At 48.0% G+C, this 24,442-nt stretch overlaps 1 protein-coding gene across 1 annotated transcript; it reads left to right on the top strand.

Annotated features, from left to right (window-relative positions):
- Positions 1–6,643: 6,643 nt before the first annotated feature.
- ACER1 (alkaline ceramidase 1) lies at positions 6,644–23,216 on the top strand. Its single transcript, XM_027581699.2, has 6 exons — positions 6,644–6,736; positions 18,443–18,557; positions 18,637–18,778; positions 19,600–19,737; positions 22,622–22,759; positions 23,051–23,216. Exons 1-6 carry the CDS (start codon positions 6,644–6,646, stop codon positions 23,214–23,216), a joined length of 792 nt encoding a protein of 263 aa, XP_027437500.2.
- The last annotated feature ends 1,226 nt before the right edge of the window (positions 23,217–24,442 follow it).

Here is a 24,442-nt window from a genome sequence, read left to right as displayed (position 1 = left end):
TATTTTAACCAATTTAACACTCATATATGTGTGTGACTGCTGACTAGCAGCCCCACCCTAAATATTATTTGTTTAATGCAGCCTGAATTTTGGTCATTTTATAAATAGATGGACTGGTTTTTTTTGTCTAGCATTATCTTGTTGAGAGTCATTCGTGTTGATGCAAGTCCCTGCTATTCATTTATTTATGTGTATTCCATTGAATGAAAATACCATCATTTATTTATCGAGTCTGCAATTCATGAGTATTCAGGGTAATTCCAGGGTTTCGCTATGGCTAGTAAGGCTGCTCTGAATAGTCTTGTGCCCGACTCCTGAGTCCATGTATCATGGTTTCTCAGGAGGACATAAATCCAGGAGGGAAATGCCCAACTGCAGGATATGTTCATTTGTGACTTTGGTGAATGTGGCGGAGGCAGCCTGCTCTGTCACAAAGGTTCAGGCTCCCTTTCCATGGGGTAGAGTTTTTTTGTTTTTTTAAAAGATTTTATTTATTTATTTGAGAGAGAGCAAGCCAGGGGAAGAGCAGAAGGAGAGGGAGAAGCAGACTTCTCGCTGAGCAGGGAGCCCGATATGGGGCCAATCCAAGGACCCTGGGCTCATGACCCAAGCAGAAGGCAGACGCTCAACCAACTGAGCCACCCAAGCGCCCCTCCATAGGGTAGAGGAGCAACTGCTCTGCGAGAGACTACATTTCCCAGGTCCCCTTGCACCAGTGAGGTCATGTGGACTCATTTTGACCAATAGAAAGTATGCTAAGTGGGGTCACCCTGAAAATTTCATGTTGGGGGTGGAGATCACATGTTGAGAATGGAAGCACCACGAGATGGAAGGAGCCTGGGCCACCCGACAGACAGCCTTCCAGGGTAGATGCACCCACTCAATGAACTTTGCTTATGTGAGAAATAAACTTTTAAGACATTTTCTTAGTCTAGCAATTGACCTATCCCACTCAGTACTACCCTAGACAATGCCAAATCGTTTTCAAAGTGGTTGACCATCACACATTTCCACCAGTCAGGGATGAGAGTTTCCTTGCTTCCCAACCTCACCAATACTTTTGATTTGCCAACCTTTTTTTTTTTTTTTTGAAATATTTCTATTGTAACAGGAAAGAATACAATGAACAAGAATACAATGAACTGCCATACACCTTTCACCCAAATGTATCAATCACTTACATTTTGCCATATTTTTCTCCCTCCCTCCCTCCTTACCTCACCGACCCACCTCCCACCTCCAGTTTTCACACTATTTCAAGGCAAGTTGTGAACATCATGTCCCCTCATTGCTAAATATTTAAGGATGAATCTCCTAACAACTAGGACACTCTCTTACATAACTACAAGTCATTTATCAAATTCAAAAATCTTACTCTGATACAACACTATTATAATATACAGTCCATATTCAAATTTCACCTGTTGCTTAATCACGTCCTTCATAGCCTTGGGCATTTTCAGATTTTAAACTTTGTCCATCTGTCACCATTATTTACTTAAACATTGTTTTCAAATGAACTCACTTTTCAAAAATGTGAATCTACACATTTATTTCAAAAAGGCATTTTTACAGTGCTCCCCCAAATGGCAAGCTAGAAAAGTAGATAAATAGAAAGCAATTATAGAAACCTATGCTAAAATGGGTCTGTTCTTTATCTGGATTGTGATGGTGGTTTCAAAGGTGTGTGCCTATGTCAAGATGTATTGAATTATATATTTTAAACATGTGTCGTTTATTGTATGTCAGCTATACCTCAATAAAACTGTCTAAAAATCAATACAGAGAAGCCAAAAGGTGAAATTCTAGCCCAGAAGGGGAGACACCAGGAACAGATAGAGGCTCTGAAGGCACCATAGTACCCAATGGAGACTTTCTCATTGGCCAAAACAGCCAGAAAGAGAAATCAAGAGACTGACTTTCTCACAATGGGATCCAGTGTTATTTAAGGCCATAAAAAGGTTCCCACATTTTGGGAAACAGTGTCCCCTCCTTGTGTGTGACTCTGGGGCAGATCACTTGAACCTCTGCGAGCCTCTGTTTCCTCCTCTGTAAGATCACCTTGTGAGGCAGGGTGGGGGGTGGTGTCTCGGTGATTAGGGGTACTACACTAAAGACGCAGCTTTAGTTCTACACCCTGGAGCTCCTGCGATATCTGGGACAATGAAATGAGATAGCATTAGCACAGTGCTTGGTGCTGCCAATAAACATTATTAGCCCAGTACCATCCAGTGGAAATCTTGTGTGAGCTACATATGTAACTTAACTTTTTCTAGTAGCCACATTTGGAAACGGGAACTAGTGACATGAATTCTAATGATATCCTGTATTTAATCCAATATCCAAAATACTGTTGTTTCAACACATGGCCCTGGCCCCATTTCAAGTGCTTAGTAGCCACCATGGGGTCAGAGGCTACCATATTGGATAGAGAAGCATTAGACTTGATTAGTGTTTGTTGCCTGAAGATTAAGCCTTCAGAGACACTCACCATAGCATTATTATTTTTTTAAAACAAATTCTTTTCTTTTTTTTTTAAGGTTTTATTTATTTATTTGACAGAGAGAGACAAAGTGAGAGTCAGGGCACATTGGCAGCCTCCTGGCCACGCCCCGTGGCCTCCCCCCTGTGGGGAGCCTGTGGGAGCTCCTTCTGGGTACTGACCCAGGGTGGGATGCCCATGTCTCCCAGAGACAGAGTTCCAGCCCCAGCTCCACTTCTGATGGGATGAGTCCACTCCATCCCAGCACCACCATCCCCACACTGTCCCTCTCCCCCCTCCTGTTTCCATCCCCAGCTCCTCCATCTCCAATTCTGCCATAAGCCCCATCTTCTGTCCCACTCCTAACCTCATTCCCAATCCTCACCCAGTCTCCAGCCCCTTCCCAACCCCCTTTTCACCCCTTTTCCCTCTCCATTCCCAGCCCCCAACTCCGCTATCCCCAAGCCCTCCTCCTTCCCCCTCTGGTGGTTGGTAGAGTAATGATGCCCCCCAAATAGCCAGGTCCTTGTCACTGAATCTTGGGAATATGTTCCATGCAAAGCAACTTCGAAGCTGTGATTGACTTAAGGATCTGGAGAAGGGGAGATGATCCTGGATTGTCCTGGTGGGGCCCAGTGTTATCCCAGGGTCTTTAGAAGAGGGTCACAATCAGAGAGAAGGAGGTGTGATGATGAAATCCAAAGGGGAGCGATGTGCATTGAAGTGGAGGAAGGGGCCCTGAGCCAAGGAATGCAGGAAGGTTCTAGAAGCTGGAAAAGGCAAGGGATGGATCCTCCCCTAGAGCCTCCAGGAGGAACTAGCCCTGTGGACACTTTGATTTTAGCCCCATACGACTCATTTCGAACTCCTGATCTCCGGAACTGTAGGATAATATATGTGTGTTGTTTTAATCTACTATTTGTCTTAATTTGTAAGCAGCCCTGGGAATCATACACCCCTCCACCCAGGCTCTGGCCCTTTGCATACCCTCCCTTTCCTCCTTCTCTCCCCCTAGCAGAGAAGCCACACACTTGTCTGGCTGTCCTGTTTCCCTAGTCAGCTCTGTGCAGGGTGATTTCCCAAACTCTTCAGGCTGGGCTGGGCGTGGGCATCCATCACCACCTTGCTTCCTGATGCTAACTAAACTTTTCACTGAAGTCACGGAGAGCCAGATTCCAACAGTTGTGCCCTGCCCTGGCTTTGAGGGAGGGAGGTCAGAGGCCATGCGCTCCAGCCCGACTAGACTCAGGCTCCCTGCTTTCAGCTGGCTGGAAGAGGCGGGGCTGGAGTATGTTTGCTTACCTGGCCCAGCTGGGGGAGAGGATATGGGGGCATGGGCCATGGCTAAACGGTGGGGTTTCAGCTGCCGTGGGGAAGTAAAGAGCCACTCAGGCAGAGCTTTTAGTTTGGGTTCTGGGAACTTCTCACCCCCATACCTGGCATCTTTCCCATCTCCCCAGAGGATCTTGAAGATAGCTCTGGGCACCTGGCAGGGTATGAGCATGGAAGCTTTGACACCTTGTGGGCAATAATAACAACCATAATAATAGTAGCAACGATGATATTAGGCTCTGGGCTAACTAAGCCCAAATGTTTGACCTTCACAGAACACCCTCAAGATTTTCATATTACCCACCTTCTGCCTTAACTCTTATTTATTTATATTTTGTCAAATAAAACCCCTTTAAAAACCCTGAATCAATTACTTTTAAAAAACAGTGGTAAAATATACATGACATAAAACTGACCATCTTAACCATTTTTAAATATACAGCTGTGACATAAAGCACATTCATATAATCGTGCAGCCATTACCACCCTCCGTCTCCAGAACTTTCTCATCTTCCTAACCTGAAATCCGTCCCCATGAAGTACGGACTCCCCATTCCATGCCCCAGCCCTGGCTCCCACTGTCTACTCTCTGTCTCTGGGGGCGGGACTCTTCTGGGGGCCTCCTGGGAGTGGGGTCCTGCAGGATGTATCCCTCTGTGTCTGGCTCTTCTCACTGAGCACAGTGTCCTCAAGGTCCATCCATATTGTAGCAGGTGTCAGGATTCCTTCCTTTGTGAGGCTGAATCATATTACATTGTATTGATATACCACATTCTGTTGATCCATTCATCCACCAATTAAAAGCCTAAATCAATTACTTAAAAAGAAACACAACTCTTTATTTGGGAATAATTATGCACTCACGAGAAATTGCAAGAATTTCACAGGTCTCCTGTACATTTTACTCAGTTTTTTCCGATTGGTACATCTTATATAACTATACAGTTTCAAAAACAGGACACTTACCTGGATGTAACCTACAGATCTTGTTCAGATTTCAATAGCTGTTATGTTCATTTATGTGTATGTGTGTATGCAATTTCTTCACATGTATAGATTTATGTAACCACCCCCAGAATTATAAAGCTTTAATCAATATATTTAAAAAAAGAAATTTTGTAACCCTGCCACATGAATGAAAAGTGGATATCACCAGCAGTGAGGCAAGCTTATTTAAAAATAAATACAATGTAAACAGTGTCACTACATTCTGGCTGGATACTGTTGTCTGCCCAAGGACTTTTTTTTAACCAAACAAAGGGATTAAGTGTTAAGGGGCATAAACAGGTATTAGCACCAATTAGCCCCTCTCCTGGAGCTATTGAGAATTGAAAAGGGAGTGGATTACTTGCCACACAATTCAGTGATTCTCAAATGCAGGTCCATCCATCACCCAAAGTTGTCTTCCTAGGGAAACACCGTATCAGCTCATTAAATCTGCACAACAGCCCTAAGAGAGAGGTACTATTATTTTTCCCAACTTACAGATCAGGAACCTGTGACTCAGAGGGGCGAAATGGCTTGCCCTACTTTCTTTCTAGCTGTGTGACCTTGGGTAAATTGCTTAGCTTCTCTGGGTGTCAGTTTCCTTGCTAGTGACATGAAGGTACCGATAGTCTCTCTTAGAGCTGTCAAGAATATTAAATGAGATAATACTGAATGCTGAGCACTTAGAAAAGAGCGTGGCACCAGTAAGTAGTCAGTAAAATGTGCCATTATTATTATCATTCCCACAGGTTGCCTTAAATTTCAAGGTCAACTACAATAAGAAAACCCGTTACCGTTTATCTTGGGCCCACTTTGGGCCAGGCAGTGAGCTAAGCCCTTGACTTGCTTTATCTGTGTCCCTTTAGAACAGCTGGGTCTAGCTCCATCCTCCCCATATTACAGATGAGCAAACTGAGGCTCAGAGAGGTGGATTCACTTGCCCAGATTCATACAACTTAGGAAGGGGAGGAACTCAGAATTAGACTTGCTGACTCTAAAACCAGAGTTTTCCACAGCCCTTGGAAGCCAGGACTAGGGGCCCCCAGGCCTGGAATTCTACAGAGTCCTCCCTTCATGGGAGCTTTGAAGGTGGCCCCTGATAGAAGTTGGGACACTGTAGGCATCTGAGGTTTTGACCACCCAAGAGAAATGGCATCAGTCCTGCCCCAGCCTCCCATAACACAAACAGGAAGACCTAGGCCCCCAAAGGTGAAATGATTGGGCTAGGTTTCATAGCCAAGGACTCCCAGGCAGCTGAGCCAAGTGCACTGGGGGTGGGTGAGCTACTGTTGCCCCTGGTATGGGAAATAGCAGCTTGGAGCTTTGACGGTGTGGAGGTAGTTAAACCTAATGGTTAAGAGCCCGGAGCCTGGACTCAGCTGCCTGTTTTCACATTATGGCCTTCCCCCCACCTTGCATGCCCTCAGCAAGTGATTTTGCTCTTTCTTCCTCAGTTTGCTCATCTGTAAAGTGGGGAGAGCCAGCGTACTCCTCTCAATGGGCTCATTATTATTTTAAATTACTGTTCTAATAACAGTCCCCCTAACTCCCACTCCTAGTGGGTAGGGATGGGAAGCACACTCCCTTCCCACCCACCCCCTCCCACCTCCACCCTCCCTGGATGGGGCCAGCCCCTCTGCTTATGCCCAGGGCAGCCGCCACTGCACAGCTAGGCTGCCCTGGTGCAACAGGGAGTGGTTCAGCAGGTTTTTCCTCTTGGTCGGCCTGCCTGCCGTGGGGCAACCAGCTGTCCTCTGCCTGTCTCACCTGGGCCTGGCTGTTCTAGGCTCTCATGCTCCTCTCTGCCAGACTGAGCCAGTGGGCACTGGGCGCTGCATCAGGATGCCCAGCATCTTCGCCTACCAGAGCTCCGAGGTGGACTGGTGTGAGAGTAACTTTCAGCACTCGGAGCTGGTGGCCGAGTTCTACAACACGGTGAGGTCCAGGTGGGAGGGCTGGGGGTTGCAGCCTTAACAGACTGGGGTTCCAGTCCGGCTTCTCCAAATCACTGCTGGGGAATCCTGCTTGAGGAATCACCCCTCTGAGTTTTGGCTCATCTGTTAGTCAAGGAGTGCTGGCTTTCATTCATTCATCTTTATTTGGCATCAGGCTCTGTGGAAGGTTTTGGAAATGCAGCAGTGACCAGGGAAACAGCCAGTCTCTGTCCCCCCCACTCCGGAGCAGATGACACAGATGTGACTCCAGGCACTCACAACCCGGGTTGATGGTGCTTGTAATGGGAGTTGCACAGGCAGCCTTGGGGATCAGGGAGGGGGGTTGGGGGGAGTGGATCAGAAAAGGCTTCCAGGAGGAGGTGACTGTGTTTAGTTTTTTTTCAGCTCTACCCCCAGCCTAGGTTGACCAACTCATTCCAGTTTGCTGGGGACTGTCCTGGTTTCAGCATTGAAAGTCCCATGTCCTGGGGACCCCTCAGTTCTAAGCACACCAGCACAGTGGGCCATCCTTCCTCCAGCCCTTGCTAAGGGGCCATATTGGAAGGGCTCGAAATGCCTAAATGGCACAGGCATTTCAGCAAAGCTTGTAAGATGCAAAGCAGCCAAAGATGCATATGGCTATGCTACCGCCCATGTGGGGTGCTGGGGAGACTGCTGTGAATAAGGCAGGCTGCTCACCTTCCTGGAGCCCCTGGGATCGGGGGTGAGGCAGGCTATGTGTTTTGCTCTGTACCCTGCACATAGCGAGGGTGCTCAGTACACAGTGAGTGATACAAAGCATACCTTTATTGAGTGCTTACTATGTGTGGCAGGCATTTTACTAAACATTTTACAGGAAAAAATCTCAGTTTAATCTTCACAACGACTTTGGGAATTAGGCAGAGTGTATATTACATAGAGCTAATTCCGTTGTCCAGGTGAGGAAATGGCCTTCAGGGAGACTGAAAGATATACCAAGGATCATGCTGGCACTTACAGCTAGGATTTGAACTTGGTGCTTCCGAGTGATTCTTTTTGGGGGATGGGGGAGAAGGAGCTCGGTCTCAGGATGCCCTGGTTGCTTTTGCCCTGTTTGACCTCACCAATTTCCAGAGCTGGGAGGTGGGAGTTTGAGATTCAGCGGTTCCCTCTGGTCTCCCTGGTTCTTGCTCCTCCTGGACAGAGATACTGACCCTGGTCCTCAGTACCCTCACCTGACACACGGGAGGGGGCTGAACGTACTGATCTCTAAGGTGGAGAAGAGGTTTGAGGTTCTGGGACCCCTCTTTCTGGATTCCCTGGCAGCCCACCCCGAGGTGGGGGTCCCCACAGAAGGCACCGAGAAAAGGCTGACTTAGGGCTCGGCTGAGCCTCCAGTCTAGCTGTGCTTGACAATGCAAAATGCTCCTCCATTCAGTCCTCCTTCAGCCCTCTCTAAATGTAGCAAATTCAGCCCCTCTCTAAATGTAGCAAATTGAGCGACTGGCAGACACCCTTTGAGGCCGCAGGAGACCGTGGTCATGACACATACTAGACTTCAACATCATCATCTCCCAGTACCTGCATTTCCAGATACTTATCAAAGAGAAACAGAAGTTTCGCAAAATGATAGTTGCCTTTCCCTGGTGTGAACATACTTGGACATTTCCTTTCCTATTGAAAAGGCTCTTGCAAAACAGACCAGGGCATGAGGAATTGAATCCGAGTTATGTTATAAAGGGTCTCCCCAAGATTTTCTCCTCCCAAACACTTCTGAGTATCCCAAACCCATCACCAGAGCTAATAAATCATTGAGTTCAGGAATTGGCAAACGTTTGCTACAAAGGCCAGATATTAACTGTTTTTGGCTTTTTGGGCCATACAATCTGTATGGAAATAACTCAGCTCTACCACTGTACCTGGAAAGTGGCCATGGATAGTATGTAAACAAATGAGGGTGGCCATGTGCCAATAAAACTTTATGGACACTGAAATACGCATTTCACTTAACTTTCACGCGTCACAAGATACCCTTCTTTTAATTTTTCAACCATTTAAAATTGTAAATGTTATTCTTGGCTCGTAAGCCATACAAAACAAGACAAGGGGGAATTTGGCACGGGGCCAGAGTTTGCCAGCTTATGAGATATATATATATATATATATATGTATGTATATTTATAATAACCAGCCAAATAGAAAACAGTAAGATCTTTTCCTTTTGGCCTCTCAGATCAGTAATTAAAAATGAATTTACATGGTAGTGAATGTGGGCACACTCGTATTTTGCAGCTTCCTGTGGGCAATTTGTCAAGTTGAGTGGAGACATGGAGTTACAGATAGCGCCCCCTCTGCCCCCACTCCGTCATTGCACCTCCAAGAACTTGCGTCAAAGAGATAATCCCAGTGGAAAACAAAATTTATATATAGTTCTGTCTGAGTCCTTTGTAATTGCAATCAAAAATAATGGAATACATAGAAAGGGGGTCATAGCATTTTCACCAGCCTGTGTAGGGCTGAATACATTCTGGTCAAATACTGCGCAGCTCTTTAAAAGCATGTTTTTGATCTAGGTATGTAAATGAAGACAAAATACGTAGTAAAAATTTTCTCAAAAAATCGATTCATGTTGGTTTCATCAGGATCCGCTTAGGAGTCACTTCACTCTTGAGAAACTTATTTTCTGGATGCCTGCAAGGTTTGCTGAGTCTGGAGTGGGGGGAGGCGGAGCCCAGCCCCGCACGATCAGGGTACAGAAGAAGGCAGCTCTCGAGGACTCAGCCCAGGGGTTGACAAATTTCATAGAGGAGGGCACCTAGGAGTTGGGTTTTGAAAGATGGATAGGAGCTTGCCAAGTAGGGTAGGAGTCAAGGAAAAGGGAGAAGGAGGGATGTACTGAGTCCTGGAAATAAAAAGAGCCTGCACAGTTTGGGAAAGGGAAGTGTGTTTCTGTGGCTAGAAAATGAGGAGAGATGAAGATGAACAAGTTTTGAATGCTGGGTCAGTGTTCAAAAAATATATCCCGTATTTCCTGCTGGACTCATTGGACTCATTCATTCATCCACCATCAGTGCTATGAACCAACCCGTGCTGATTTGTCCTGGGGTCCCAGAGAGGCTCAGTGCTCCCAGGATAAGGAAGTGGGGTGTTCAGAATTAGATTTGACCAGTCCCATGATTAGCTTGTGGCAGAGGGAGGGCAAAGGGGCCAGAATGGGCAGCAGGGAGCCATGTGGATGGCACAGGAGGCCTCTGCTTGCTGAATGGGGAGGGAACTTCAATGCTTAAAGAATGAGTGAATGTTCTCTAAGGCATATGGAGCAAACGGACCAGCATAAGCAAAGGCCTTGAGGTGAGAGAGAAGAGCAGATCAAGGAACGGTTGGTGGCTTGAAGCGAGAGCCCGGGCTGCCCAAGAAGGAGGAAATGAGGGCTGAGAGACAGGTGGAGGAGGTTTCCGGGGGCCACGTGGGGGATGCCTGGCAGAGGAGTGTGAGCTCCATGGTGAGGGCACCGGGGAGCCGTGGGGGACTTTTGAACAGCAAAGAGTCAATGATGTGGGCAGCAGCTGGGGCACCTGGTTGCCTTTCACAGACGGCCCTGGAGAGCCAGGAAGGGCATATCCAACAGGGGCAGAGGTCAAGGGCGTGGGAGGGCCTGGGCCAGGTGGGGTAGAGGAGAAATCAAGGTGTGGGCTGCTCCGGTTTACTTCTGCTGGCATTGGCCTGGTGGCCTCCAGGTGTGGCCTCCTTCTGGGCGGCTGACAACTTAAGAGAGTTTCAAGTCGTGGAGGAGGAAGTTTCCAGGCTCCCTGGCTCTGAGAAGCAGCTGTGCTGCTGAATTCCTTTCCTGGGGTCCTGCCAAAGCTTCAGAAGCTCTGCATCTCATCCTCCCCAGAAAGCTTCCTCTCGGATGCTTGGATAGAGAACAAAGGGGTGGTATGTCTGGAGCGGGGGACGGCATAGGCAAAGGTGCAGTGGTGGGCATAGTCTGGGGGAGGGGTACAATAGAAGAGACAGAGAGGTCGGAGTGGGAGGTTGTGCAAGGGGGTCTAGGCTGCAGCACCCGTACCTCCTACAGCCTCCCAGCCTCCTTTTGCAACCGAGCAGTCCTGTCGCTGGCCTCTGCACTGTGGGGATTCCTGTCCCTCTCTCTTGAATGCTGTGTGGTGCAGGGGGAGACCCTCCCCTCTCTGAGCCCCTGGCTGTGAATAACAGGTCCCATAAGTTCTAAACCACACCTCCCTCTTCTGCCTTCCTTCTCATCAAATTCACAGCAAAAGCAACTGTGCCAGCCTTCCCCTCCCCGCCGAAAACGAGGAGGGCATGATTCCTGCCCCCAGGGAGGGCAGACACTCTTAGTTGAATAATTTCACACACTGGGGACCATGCCCATGACACATCTTGGCTCAGACTCGATAGGTCCCTCTGGACCTCATTTCTCCTTCAGAAAAAGCCTTCTGGGGATGACAGAGGGGTCCGATTTGAAGAGACAATGACCCCTTCGTTTTGTTCATGACTCAACAAGAATTGATTGAGTCAGGCACTGTTTCAGGCTCTGGGGACACAGAGGTGACCAAAGCAAATGAAAGCGTCTGCCCTCACGGGGCCAGTGTCCTGGGGGATGGAGGAGACAGACAAAAAACAAGTCAGAAGTAAAGCATGCAGGTGGGACAGGGAAGAAAGGCTCATTCATTCATGTGTTCATTCATTTACTCATTCATATTTATTCAGCAAATATTTACTGAGTACTTGTTCAGAAAGGGAGCAGCTATGGGCGTTAACAGTGACTAACCCGTAGGACCATGGAGAGGAGGAAACTTCTACTGGGTATGCCGAGTGTTCATCGTGGACGAATGGATACATACCCTGTCATTCATCCACACGATGGACTACTACTCAGCCATAAACAGGAGTGAAGGGCGGACCCACGCTACATCATAGATGAACCTTGAAAACATGATGCTCAGGGAGAGAAGCCAGTCACAAAAGGCCACACACTGTGTGATTCCATCCACATGAAATGCCCAGAGGAGCCAAATCTGCAGAGATAAGAAGCAGATGAGTGGTTCCCCAGAGCTGGCGGAGTTGGGGGGAGGTGTGGTAAGGCAGGGGAGTGACTGCTAATGGGGACAGGGTTTCTTTTTGGGGGTGATGAGAATGTTCTGGAATTAAATGTTGGTGATGGTTGCACAACCTCGTGAATGGGCGATTGAAACCCACTGACTTGCACACTTTAAAGGAGTGAATTTGATTGTATGCGATTTATATCTCAATTAAAAAAACAGATTAAAAAAAACTTTACAGTTCTTGGCACATCCTAAGCATCGAATAAACAAGGCTATTTTTTTTTTTTAAAGATTTTATTTATTTATTTGACACAGAGGGAGAGACAGCGAGAGAGGGAACACAAGCAGGGGGAGTGGGAGAGGAAAGCAGGCTTCCCGCCAAGCAGGGAGCCCGATGCGGGGCTCGATCCCAGGACCCTGCGAGCATGACCTGAGCCGAAGGCAGACGCTTAACGACTGAGCCACCCAGGTGCCCCACAAGGCTATTGCTATTAGAAGTAAACATAGCACAGAGATGCAAAAGTGTTAATATATTCATTTTTTTTTTAACAAATAACACTTCCTGTAATCCTCATAGCAATTTTATGAAGTACTCTTATGCTCCACATTTTCAGAGATGGGGAATAAAGGCTCAGAGAGCGTACGTTTCCTCCTCGGGGTTTTACAGCATGTAAATCACGAGTGCACAAAAGCTGTGTATACTGGAAGTGCCGGAGTTAAAGCCCGGGCCACCTGGCCCCAGAATCTCTCACTCAATTAACCACAGCATTGTGAGGCCACTCAGTTACTGAGTGATTAACAATTAATTGTGTGTGTTTTAATTCATGCAAGTAAGTCCTATTCGGGGAGGGTCTATGGCTGGTGCCCTAGCTCCACGGCCCCAGCCCTGCACCAACGTTCTTGTGCATGTGTTGAGTGGACATAGAGGGGGTCCTGGACAGGTGACAGAGCCAGGTGTGCGTGGTGGGACTTCGAGCTTTGGCAGTGGGGAGAGAGAGCACAGGAGTGTTTGGCGATGTTCGTTGATTTGGTTGATTCGACACATTTTTCTTGAGCGCCCACTGCGTGCCCAGCGAGGTGGGTGTTGGGGACACAGCCAGGGATAAAACAAGTGCGTATCGTCCTCACACGGAGGTCACCCTCCAGTGAGGAGGAGAGGGACAATAAAGGAGTCAAGAATGCATCGATGGAAGGCACAAGTGAAACAGTGGGCGGGAGGGAAGAAGTGTGTGGAGGTGGGGAGGCAGCTCCAGGTGGCCAGGGAAAATGAGAACGCAGATTCCCCCACCGCCTTTTCCCAAAGCTGAAATGGGCAGTCAATTCAGGTCAATCTGCCTTCCTCCCTTCTCTTCTTTGTCCACCCCCCCCACCCCCCCCTGCCGCTTCTCTCCTTTCCTTCTTCCAGACCTAAGGTACCCAGCCACATCTATCTACCAGACACCCTGCTAGGTACTGGTGGTCAAGAAAGCAAATTATTCCAGAATAACAGCAACACTGTTATTCATAGTCAGTATAGCAGCTGTGGCAGCCATGTATTTTCTGCATGCGTCACTCTCTACCAAAATTTACGGAGCACCTACTATGCGTCAGGCACTGCTCTAGACACTGGAGTTTCATAGCAGTGAGCAAAACTCTTGGACCCCGTAGCACTTGGTTCTCTAATCCTCACTGTGACACTTGGAGTTAGAGGAGGAAAATGAGGCACGGAATGTCCCCCAAACCCTGACTGGGTAGACCTGTGAAGGCAGACTTCGTTTTGGGGTACTGCTAGGTCCCTGAGCAGCATAGTAGATACTGAAGGAGTGGTTGGTAAGCAAATGGGTGGATGGATGGATGGATGTGAAGGCACCTAATGGGGCTGGGACTCAGAGAGTCCAGCTCACGATCCTGGGCAGGCGTCTGTCCCTCCCGGAAGAGTCTAGGTGGGGCCAGTGGTTGGGAAATGTGGGGACCCAGCCCCAGAGGCAGGGAGGGAGGCCCCGGTAGGCGGCAGTCTCCGATGCTATCAGAGACTCTGGAGCCAGTTGGAAGTCATTAGTCAGAGGCTCCGCCCGTTGCTTTGCCCTCATTCTGCACACTCAGGGGCATTATCAGAAACTTCTGTCTTTGGTCCTGCTGGCCTCTGAGCTTGGAGCAACTACACCAAGGATCAGCCTGTCACCATTATCTCCCACAGCAACAACAGCAGCAGCAGTAACCCTTGCTATTTGTTGAGCTGAAACCACATCCCTGGCAAGGGCCTCATGCATGCCCCTCAACAGCATCTGCACTAGGCATTAATTACTCACTGCCATTTTGCTGATGCAGGAAAGGGAGACCCAGAGACACTAGACCACACAGCCAGGGAGCAGGGAAGCCCCCTCTTAGTCATTGCCACCTGTCTTGTCCTCTCCTCTTTTAAGGCAGGGGGTAAAAGCAAACTTTGGAGTCCCCCAGGGCTGTGCAACCTCAGAGAAGTCACTCTACCTCTCTGAGATCCAGTTTTCTCATCGCCAAACAAGAACTAGGAAGCCAGACCTTGGGGGGTGTGCGCGAGGAAGCAATATCTATAAAATTGTGCTGTCAAAAGATAAGAAAGTAACAGTCATAGCACCTTCCATCCAGAACTTTCCAGGTACAGTCCCTTCTGCCAAGTGTTTTCATGTGTGTGACTTGGTGATCCACATAAACCTGCTTTGAGATCCAGTCAACAGGAAATATTTATTGAACACCTACTATTCCTCAGTTCCTGAGGTGACAATGGAGAACGGGGAAGACAGCGCCTGTTCTCAAAGCCAGGTTTAGTGGGAGAGCAAGACAGTTTCAGAACAGCTAGCCAAGTGTTAGGATAGAGGAACAGGGCACCAGAGAAGACCACCTGACCCTGCCTTGTGGGACTGGGAAGGCGTTATCAAAAGGTGATGCCCAGGGGGAAAGATGGAGCAGTAGTTGGCCTGCCGAAGAGGGGCAAGTGAGGACAAAGAGTGTTCCAGGCAGTGGGAACAGCATGCGGCAACTTCTGGAGAAAGTATGGCTCATTTGGAGGAATGGAGTTATCCCTTCCACCTAGATTATAAAGTTGAAGGTGGAGAGAGGTGAGTTATGGAGGGAGTTTATCAGCCAGGTTTAAGGGTTTGGATTTTATTTATGGGATTCACAGACGTGTTTTAAATGGAGGGTTTAGAGTTTGGGGAACTGGTTGGCTCAGCATCTTCAGCCATGTTCGATACGCCCAAGGGCTGGTGTTTGTTTGAAGGCAGAGGGAAACTCCGATTTGTTTGGGATTTTGCCCATTCGGTATCCATGGCACCATTTTCCCTTTGACAACCAACTGCCCCTCTTCTACTGGTTATGTTCTCAACAGGATGGTCAATCAAGGTGCTTCCCTTCCTCTGGCCAAGGGTGGGCTATGGCCCAGGAAGCATCTCCTGAATTTGAATCCTGAGCCAGGATATGACAATTGAACATAACTTTTTTTTTTCATTCATGCCCGAAGTTGCTCCCTGAAGAGACTGTCCATTCGAGGCTCAGAACCGTTCTGGTTTCTGGTTTTCCTTGTCTTCTGCAGTTCTTTGGATTTGTGAGCTCCCATAATGACTGAATGACAAATAAATTGAATAAGTAACTAAACACACTTTTTTGTACTTATGGTACAAGTTCATTTTCTGTTGCTTGCTACCAAAGGACCCTAGCTCATATACCAATGGTGATGGTTTTACTGGATTCAAGCATTAGAAAGCTAGCTTAAGCAAAAAATCAAAAAACAAACCAAATAGGAAGAATGCATCGGGTAGGTACTGGGGTATCTTAGAAAGGAGAGATGAGTTGCTTGGGAGGACTAGGGTCCAAGGTAGGTCTGGAGGATTTAGCACAAGGAAGATACCACCCTTGAGTATTTGCCTGTGTTCTCAGCCTTGTCTGTTTGTGGTGGCAAGATGGCTGCCATATCTTAAACATCGGGACAATATCCCAAGACCTTAGAGAGTTGACAATAGTGCAACTCAATTTTGGTGGACTCCCAGGCTCTGTGTCTGCTCCAAGTTTCAAATTCCCAAGAAAATCTGATTGGCCCAGTTTGGGATAGGTGTCTACTCCAGTGGGGTTGAGTCTCAGGATGCAGACACAGCGTGCATGTTCTCGGGTAGCCATTGTGAACCAAGTGGCTGTGCCAGAAATGTGTTTGACACTGTCCATTGGTGGGCATCAGACACCTTGGTATGGAAAGCAGGGACATGGGTGGGATCGTGGGCTACAAAACCAGTGTGCCAAGCATCCTCAAATTGTGGAACCAGCCTTTGAGCTGGTTCACCATCACCCGAGGAGAGCCATGGGCTTCCCTAGAATCAGAAGGACTCCTGCCTTGGAAACTAGTCTTGGTGCCCAGGACCTAGGGTCCTAGATGGTGACCCTGTATCAGGTAAATGATTTCCCCACACCCACCACTGTGCTCTGTATTTTTTTTTTTTTATTGAAGTATAGTTGACATACAATATTATATTAGTTTCAGGTGTGCAACTTAGTGATTTGACAAGTATATACATTACACAGCGCTCACCACGATGAGTGTAGTTACCATCTGTCACAATAAAATGTCATTACAATATTATTGACTACACTCCCTATGCTGCACTTTTCATCCCCATAACTTACTGATTTTATAACTGGAAGTTTGAATCTCTTCACCCATTTTGTCCATCCCCCACCCCTTCCCCTCTGGCAACAACCAGTTTGTAACCTGTACTTATGAGTCTGTTCTGTCTTTTGTTTGTTAGTTCATTTGTTTTGTTTTTTAGATTCCACATATAAGGGAAATCATACGGTGTTTGTCTTTCTCTGACCTATTTCAGTTGGCATAATACCCTCTAGGTCCCTCCATATTGTCACAAATGGCAAGATTTCCTTCCTTTGATGGCTGAGTACTATTCAACTGTATACATACAGCACATCTTCTTTAGCCATTCATGTATCAGTGGACACTTGGTTGCTTCCATATCTTGGCTATTATAAATAAATATTATAAATAAAGCTGCAGTAAACATAAGGGTGCATATATCTTTACACATTAGTGTTTTTGGTTTTTTTGGGGGGGAGGTAAATGCCCATCAGCAGAATTACTGAATCCTATGGTATTTCTATTTTTAATCTTTTGAGGAACCTCCAGAGTGGCTGCATCACTTGCATTCCCACAAACAGTGCATGAGGGTTTCTTTTTCTCCACAGTCTTACCCAACACTTATTATTTCTTCTTCTTCTTTATTTTCAATACTAGCCATTCTGACTGGTGTGAGGTGATAGCTCATTGCGGTTTTGACTTGCATTTCCCTGTGCTCTCTATTTTTGAGTCAGCACCGTTCAGTCTAGGTTTCTGAGAAATAACGGAGCACCCTGGTTAACAGGGCACTATTTCTTCACTTTCTAAGATGGGACGCAGGCGATGGAGGAGACCTTTACAACGTGAAGATTTTATTGGGGAGAGAGGGTATAATTGAGTGAGCAAGCGGCTGACCTCAAGTTAGCAGGTAGAAGAAGAAGACCGTAAGAACACTTGTTTCTGAGCTCATGTGAGAGACTCAACTGTGGCCCAGACATATCTGGGGGAAACTTTGAGGGGGCGCTGAAATCCTAGTGGTCAGGGACTCTGAACCCTTGAAATTCTGGTGCAAATGTTCTTGTCACCTTAACTGTACTCATAGACTATGGAGGCCTGGGGGATCTTTGGGTCAACAACATGAAGAGGCAAGTGGCATTGTGCATATGTCACCAATGCAGATATGGTAGGTTAGAGCAGTGAATTTACTCCTCACAGTCAGTGAGTGGCGTGCAGAAGCCCAGTAAATGGGATGCTTTGGTTTCAAATGAAACAGCCCACTAAAAACAGCTTAAATAGAAAAGATCATATCTTATTATTTTTTGAAATGGAAGTCTAGAGGTAGATGGTTCTGGAATGTTAACTTGGCAGCTCAACATTATCAAGCTCTTCATGGAGAAGTGGTTCTTGAAATACTGTCCAGGGACACCGTGGGGTCCCTGAGGCCTTTCAGAGGTTCCTCGAGGTAAAAATTATTTTCATAATAATAGAAAGATTTTGTTTGCCTTTTTCACTCTATCTCACCAGGGTACTATGGGATCTTCTAGTGGTTTTGTGATGAGTGATGACACCATCTCTCAAATGGCCAAGGGAATATGTGCTTGTGTAGTCCTGGGTTTTGAAAACTTCTCAGTCTCGATTTCTAATACAGCCAACCTTGATAAATGAAGCTCGTATATATATATATATATTTTTTTTTAAGTAATAGATTCATTTGCATTTCTATCCCCTTGGTCAGACCAGGTCATGAGGGCAGAGTTAGTGGCAAGGAAGCCTGGAAAATGTTGTGTAGCTGTGTCTAAAACTTGGGGGGATCTTATTTCCAAAAGGAAAAGGGGGGCGGATGTATGTAGAAGGTTAGTAGACAGTCTGCCACACTCGCTGAATGAATGAATAAACCGATAGAATAACAGATGGAGTAATGAACCTATTGATGACTGTCAAGATCAACTGGAAGAGTGACAAACTCAGGGTTGATCAGTTGCCTGAAAGGGGACAGGTGACCAATTGGCTAATAACTTAGGGTTGGACATAGGGGCAGCCCTCGCCTGCCTGCACTTCCGACAACCCCTCCCCATGTCCTCCTCTTTTCCAGTTCAGCAATGTCACCTTTTTCATCTTTGGGCCTCTCATGATGTTTCTCATGCACCCCTACGCCCAGAAACGCTCCTGCTATGTTTATATCACCTGCATCCTCTTCATGGTCGTAGGTAGGTGGGGGTCTGTGACAGTGGGGTGGTAGGGGCGGGGACCACCCCCTTGACCACCTACCTTTGTCTCTTGCTCCAGGCCTGTTCTCCATGTACTTCCACATGACGCTTAGCTTCCTGGGCCAGCTGCTGGATGAGATCGCTATCCTGTGGCTGCTGGCCAGTGGCTACAGCATATGGATGCCCCGCTGCTACTTTCCCACTTTCCTAGGAGAGAACAGGTGGGGCGGGGGCTGGTCCTCTGTTGATCCCACCATAGCCCGTGTGGGCTCCTGGGTCCACTCCCTGAGCCCACCTGAGGTCCTTGGAATCCCTCCCCTGACCACCCGAGCACTTTCTTCTGACCCTACCTGACTTAACTGGCTTCCAGGGACTCCTCCTTTGAGAGTACTCGGGACCCCCAGAAATCCTCTCCTGATCCTGCCTGGATAGTCTGGTACCTTCTCCAGAACCTGTCCGGAGCCACCTGGGGGTCCCAGGAACCCATACGTAAGCTTACCTGGGCCCCAGGGACCTCTCCCCTGAGCCTATCACCTGGGCCCCCTGGAACTTTCCTGGGATCCTCCTGGGCTCCACTCTTAACCTGAGACCACTTTGAATCTCTCTCCTGACCCTGTTTGACCTATCTGAGCCTTCTGGGACCCCTCTCCTGATAGTACTTGGGACCTCTGTAATTCCTTCCTTCGTCCTACCCAGGTCCCCTGAATCCTTTGTCTGACCTCACCTGGGCCCTGACACCCTCTGCTGACCTGACTAAGCCCCTTTGAGCCTCCCTGAGACCCTCTCATCATCCTACCCACCCTTACCCCTGGGACCCCCTTTAGACCCTGCCTGGGCCCACTTGGGATGTTTCATTGGACCCTTCTTGGGACCCTCTGCTGAGCCCACCTGGGAACCTCAATACCTTTTCCTGAGTGCGGTTGGGCACCCTGAAACCCCTTCCCTTTGCTCATCCACCTCTGCCACAAGATCTCCTGACCCTGCCTAAACCCCCCAGGACCCTCCCAGCCACCCTCCTACAGCTGCATCCTTCTTCCCCCAGGCCCCAGTTCATCTGCCTGGTCGTCATCACCACTGTGGTCAGCACCTTCCTGTCCTTCCTGAGGCCCGTGATCAACGCATATGCCCTCAACAGCATTGCTGTGCACATCCTCTACATCGTGTTCCAGGAATACAAGAAGTGGGTGGTGGTTGCAAGCGCCTCCCTGGGGAGGTGGCTCCCGTCCCCCTCCAAGCACGTCCCTCACCCCACGTACTCACCAAGTCCCAGGGCTGGAGGTCTCATCGACTCCAGGCTCAAGGGAGGGATGTCCCTTCCCCAAGATCATCTACTAACAAGGGGCAGGGTTAGGATTGGAACTGAAGGCTGAAACCCCAAACATACATACATACAAGCAGAGACTGTTGTATGATAAACCTCCATGTGCCCACTAACCGGTCCCGATAACCATCAGCATTTTGCCAACCTGCATTACACATTCCCCCCAGATTCCATATACTGGCACCCATTAACTTTTCAGGTTTGAACTCTCCTGATAAATAATAATTATTATTTTTTTAACCCATACCAGGTCTTGGCAGGATAAAAAGAGGGCTCTTTGGAATGGGGCCATTTGAGGAGAGCTGAATAAAAGGGTTATTTACAAAGGAGAGAGCAGGTGTCGGCAAATCACTAGGGATCATTTAGAACCGTTGTGCTGATAAGAGTGGGATCCTATGACCATCAGGAGACCTGGGGTGGGGGGGAGAAGGGGGGGGAGTGATTACAAGAGTGTGGAAGGAGAGAGCCCTGTGGAGAGGGCCTCCTTAGCAAGAACCGTGACCTCCAGTTGCTGGTTGCGGCTAGCTTGAGCCAACCCCACATGGAGGAGGCCAGGAGAATAAATATTCTAACCATACCCTTCTCTCACCCTTTGGTTTCTTGCTGGGGTGCCTCATTGGCCAACCCAACTAGAAAGCATTGGCCAACGCAACTAGAAAGCATTGGCCAACCCAACTGGAGGCCATTGGCCAACCCAACTGGAGGCCATTGGCCAACCCAACTGGAGGCCATTGGCCAACCCAACTGGAGGCCATTGGCCAAACCAACTGGAGGCCATTGGCCAACCCAACTGGAGGCCATTGGCCAACCCAACTAGAAAGCATTGGCCAACCCAACTGGAGGCCATTGGCCAACCCAACTGGAGGCCATTGGCCAACCCAACTGGAGGCCATTGGCCAACCCAACTGGAAACCGTTGGCTAATCTAACTGGAAGCCCAAGGACAAAGGAAGGAATCCCCAGCTTCAGTCCACACAGGTCAACACCCCGCCTCCCCGGGGCGTAGGGCAGAATGGAGAGGGGTAGGGAAGGATCTAGAGGGACAAAAGGAAGATGGGGCACGCACAAGGCTAATCAAGTAGACAATACCCAGATTGCACCAATATTGCCTCAGTTTCTCAAGATGTCTTCTTCCAACTAGTCTTGTTGAAATTGGAATGCAAACATAGTCTCTTAGGTTTTCTTTGTGTCATAGCATTCTCTCCCTCCCTCCCCTATCTTCATGCCTCTGATTTGATAACAGAAACTCCATCATTTGTCCTGTAGACCATTCTGGATTTGGCTGTCTGCTTCCTGTGGTGTCTTTCATTGTCTTTCTTTCTTTCTTTCTTTCTTTCTTTCAATTTCTTGCAAATTATTAGTTAGAACTAGATTTAGGTTTTCGTATTTTGAGGCCAGAATATTGCATGTGTGGTGCTGGGTGTTTCTTGTTCCATGCCATTAGGACCCCATAATGAATGGTTGCTCCACATTATTGCTATTAAGGTTGATCAGTGGATTCAGGTGGTGTCATCTCCTCCCTTTATTATAAAGTTTTCCACTGACTTTTCACCTAAGAATTTCAGCAGCCATTCAGGCACATTGCTTCCATCCATGAATTCATTAGTGGTTGCAAGAGGGCGGTTTGCAGATTCCATTACTCCTTCTGCAATGATTTTCTGGAGTTCTTCCATCAAGAAGGACTTTTCACTCGTCAACCTGGAAATACAGTTTGCACAGGAATGACAGGATGGATAACTGATTCTTTCCCTTAATTGATCTGTTTCCAGAGTAATGAGTCGGGGCCTTAGCCATCTCTAGTGGGGACCAGTGAAATTTTTAAGAAAAGTATTATTATGAACTCATGGATGTTTATATCTCAGAAGTGTTTCAATCCATTGCAGTTGCCGTGCTATATTTTTAGCTTTTCATTTTGAAGTAGTCACAGACTCATGACAAATTGCAAAAATAGTGCAGAGTCTTGTGCATCCTTCATCCAGCTTCCCCCGGCCTCTCCCAATGGAACATCCTGTGTGACCATAGTACAACCTTAAAAGGAGGAAACTGATGACAGAACAATGCTGTTAACTAGACCTCAGACTCTATATTCAGATTTCATCAATCCTTACTCATTATTCTTTTTTTGGTGGTCAAACTCTCCCATTTTAGACTAGGGGGCAGGGCCTGCACTTTTAACCATAGAGAAGTTATTGCTTCATTAATCCCTGATATGCTCTTTCCTGAAGGATGCTGGGTCAGCTCTGCTGTTGGGGAAACAGATTCTGCTCTTGAGTTGTCCCCAGATGTGGCCTCCAGAGAATTTGCCCTCCCATAGCCACACAGACATGAATCCTCACGCACTGACTCACAGGTGTGCACACACTTACAGCCCGCCCAAGACAAACAGGGGAGGGCTTGTTGGTTAAGAAATCTGCAGCCTGACAAACCTGGTTCAGACCCCAGCTCTGTCACTTCCTATCTGTGTAACCTTAATCTCATGTGCCTGTTTTCTCATCTACAAAATGAAAATAATAGCATTGTTGTGAGGACTGAGTTTTTATCTGAAGAACTTTTAGAACCCTATCTGGCGTCCTATCAGTGCTCAGCAAATGTTAGCAATCGTCACAAATTAGGCCCCCTCCCTCTGGTACTCTTGGTTGTTCCCTCTTCCCAGCCTCATCTCCTTGGATGGAGGAATTTCCCATTGGCCCCTTCAGGCTCTGCTCTCCGAGTCTGGCTCTAATCTTCCTCCTTCTCTCCCTTAGGACCAGCAATAAGGAGCTTCGGCATATAATGGAGGTCTCCGTAGTTTTATGGGCTTTTGCACTGACCAGCTGGATCAGTGACCGCTTGCTTTGCAGTTTCTGGCAGCAGATCAATTTCTTTTACCTGCACAGCATCTGGTAAGCACCTGCCCTGTGGTATGGGGTGCCAGAGCCAGAAAATCTCAGATAGCAGAGTTTGGAGCAGGAACCTGGGGACAGAGAGGGGAGGCACAGATGTTGGTGTGTGTGTGTGTGTGTGTGTGTGTGTGTGTGTAGGGGTTGGTTGCAATCGAGGGTCTGATCCAGAATGTCCCTTTGGATGGTCAGGATCCATGAGAAGGAAGGAGAGAACCGAAGTGGGGGCATCCAGCTAGCTCTGGGGCATCTTGGCATCTTGTGCCCTCACCACCTTCTTCCTGCCCCCCACAGGCATGTACTCATCAGCATCACCTTTCCTTATGGCATGGTTACCATGGCCTTAGTGGATGCCAGGTATGAGATGCCAGGTCAAACCCTCATAGTCCGCTACTGGCCTCGGGACACTTGGCCTGTGGGGCTGCCCTACGTGGAAGTCCGTGACGACAAGAACTGCTGATGTCTGCCAGCTTCTGGACCACCTGAGCACCTGCCAACTCACCTGTGTCTTGAAGAGGGAGTCCTGGATCAGGAGTCGAGAGATGCTCACGGTTCTTTCCTCTACCTCCCTTTCTCCGTCCTTCTTGTCCTGCATGGCTCCCCCCCCGCCCCCAAGACAGGGGATGGACTTCATGAGCCTTCTGTGCAGCAGTCTGATGACCGTGGGGGAGCTGCCTGGCATAGCTCTCCTCCGTGATCTGCCCTTATTCTCTTTCATTTCCTCCTTTGTGTTCACTCTGTGAGGCTGGATCACCAGGTGCTGGGATTACCTGGCAGCCACTGGGAATGACTTCAGGCTGGGGCTTGGTGCCCGGGCACCTCATAAATAGTGGTGGTCACTACCACACCCTTTGGACCTGTCTTTGGCCAAGCAATGTCCCTGGTACTTGGGGGCATCCCAGAGAACAGACATGATTTCCAGTCACCTCATCTGCCCTCACTCATGCATGCAGAGACCTTGCAGGTCCTCTCACACACATGCTCCCACAGACCTCTGCTGCCATCTCACTGCTAGACAATGGAGCAACATGGAGGCAGGCCCAGACTGGGCAATCTGGCTGTTGTTGGGGCATGGGCATCAGGAGGGGAGCTGGGGTGGCCTGCATGGGCTCTCAAAGTGAGAGGAGAACAGGAAGGTGATTTCTGTGGTGGTTAAGAGCACAGGGCTTGGGGTCAGGCAGACCTAAGCTTGAATCCTGCTCCACCATTTCCTAGTTGTATAATCCGGGGGAAGTGATTTTTTTCTACCTTTGAAGCTCAAGCACCTTGTCTGTAATATGACAATGTTTCTGCCTTCATGGGACTTCTGCGTGGATAAAACAAGATCACGTACAAAAAGTGTTTAGCCTGGAGTCTGGAAAACATCCATCCATCCATCCCTTTGTCCTTCCCTCCCTCCATCTATATTCAGCCATCCATTTATGTTCATTTACCCACCCAAATATTTTAATCATCCTTTCGTTCATCTGTGTTCCCACTCATTCATTCATTCGTCTCTTCAACAAATATATATTGAGTTCCTACTCTATGTCTGACACTACCCACTGGTGATACAAGGCAGCAAAGACATGCAATGTCCCTGCTCCGGTGAGGAGACAAGTGTTAGACAAATAAAAAGACAAACAAGGCTTTTCCAGACACTAATACCTGCTGCAAAAATGATAAAGCAGGTGACGCTTTAGAGAA

The sequence above is a fragment of the Zalophus californianus genome, chromosome 1, assembly GCF_009762305.2.
Source record: "Zalophus californianus isolate mZalCal1 chromosome 1, mZalCal1.pri.v2, whole genome shotgun sequence".
In the NCBI taxonomy this organism is placed as follows: Eukaryota; Metazoa; Chordata; class Mammalia; order Carnivora; family Otariidae; genus Zalophus; species Zalophus californianus.
Note: the sequence above shows the minus strand (reverse complement) of the source record. Positions and strands in the feature narration are given on the sequence as shown.

Excerpts from the sequence above, each read along its gene's own strand:
- ACER1 (XM_027581699.2), top strand. The coding sequence starts at position 6,644 with ATGCCCAGCATCTTCGCCTACCAGAGCTCCGAGGTGGACTGGTGTGAG. Across the intron at positions 6,737-18,442 it reads TGGCCGAGTTCTACAACACG|TTCAGCAATGTCACCTTTTT; the intron begins GTGAGGTCCAGG and ends CCTCTTTTCCAG. Across the intron at positions 18,779-19,599 it reads ACTTTCCTAGGAGAGAACAG|GCCCCAGTTCATCTGCCTGG; the intron begins GTGGGGCGGGGG and ends TTCTTCCCCCAG.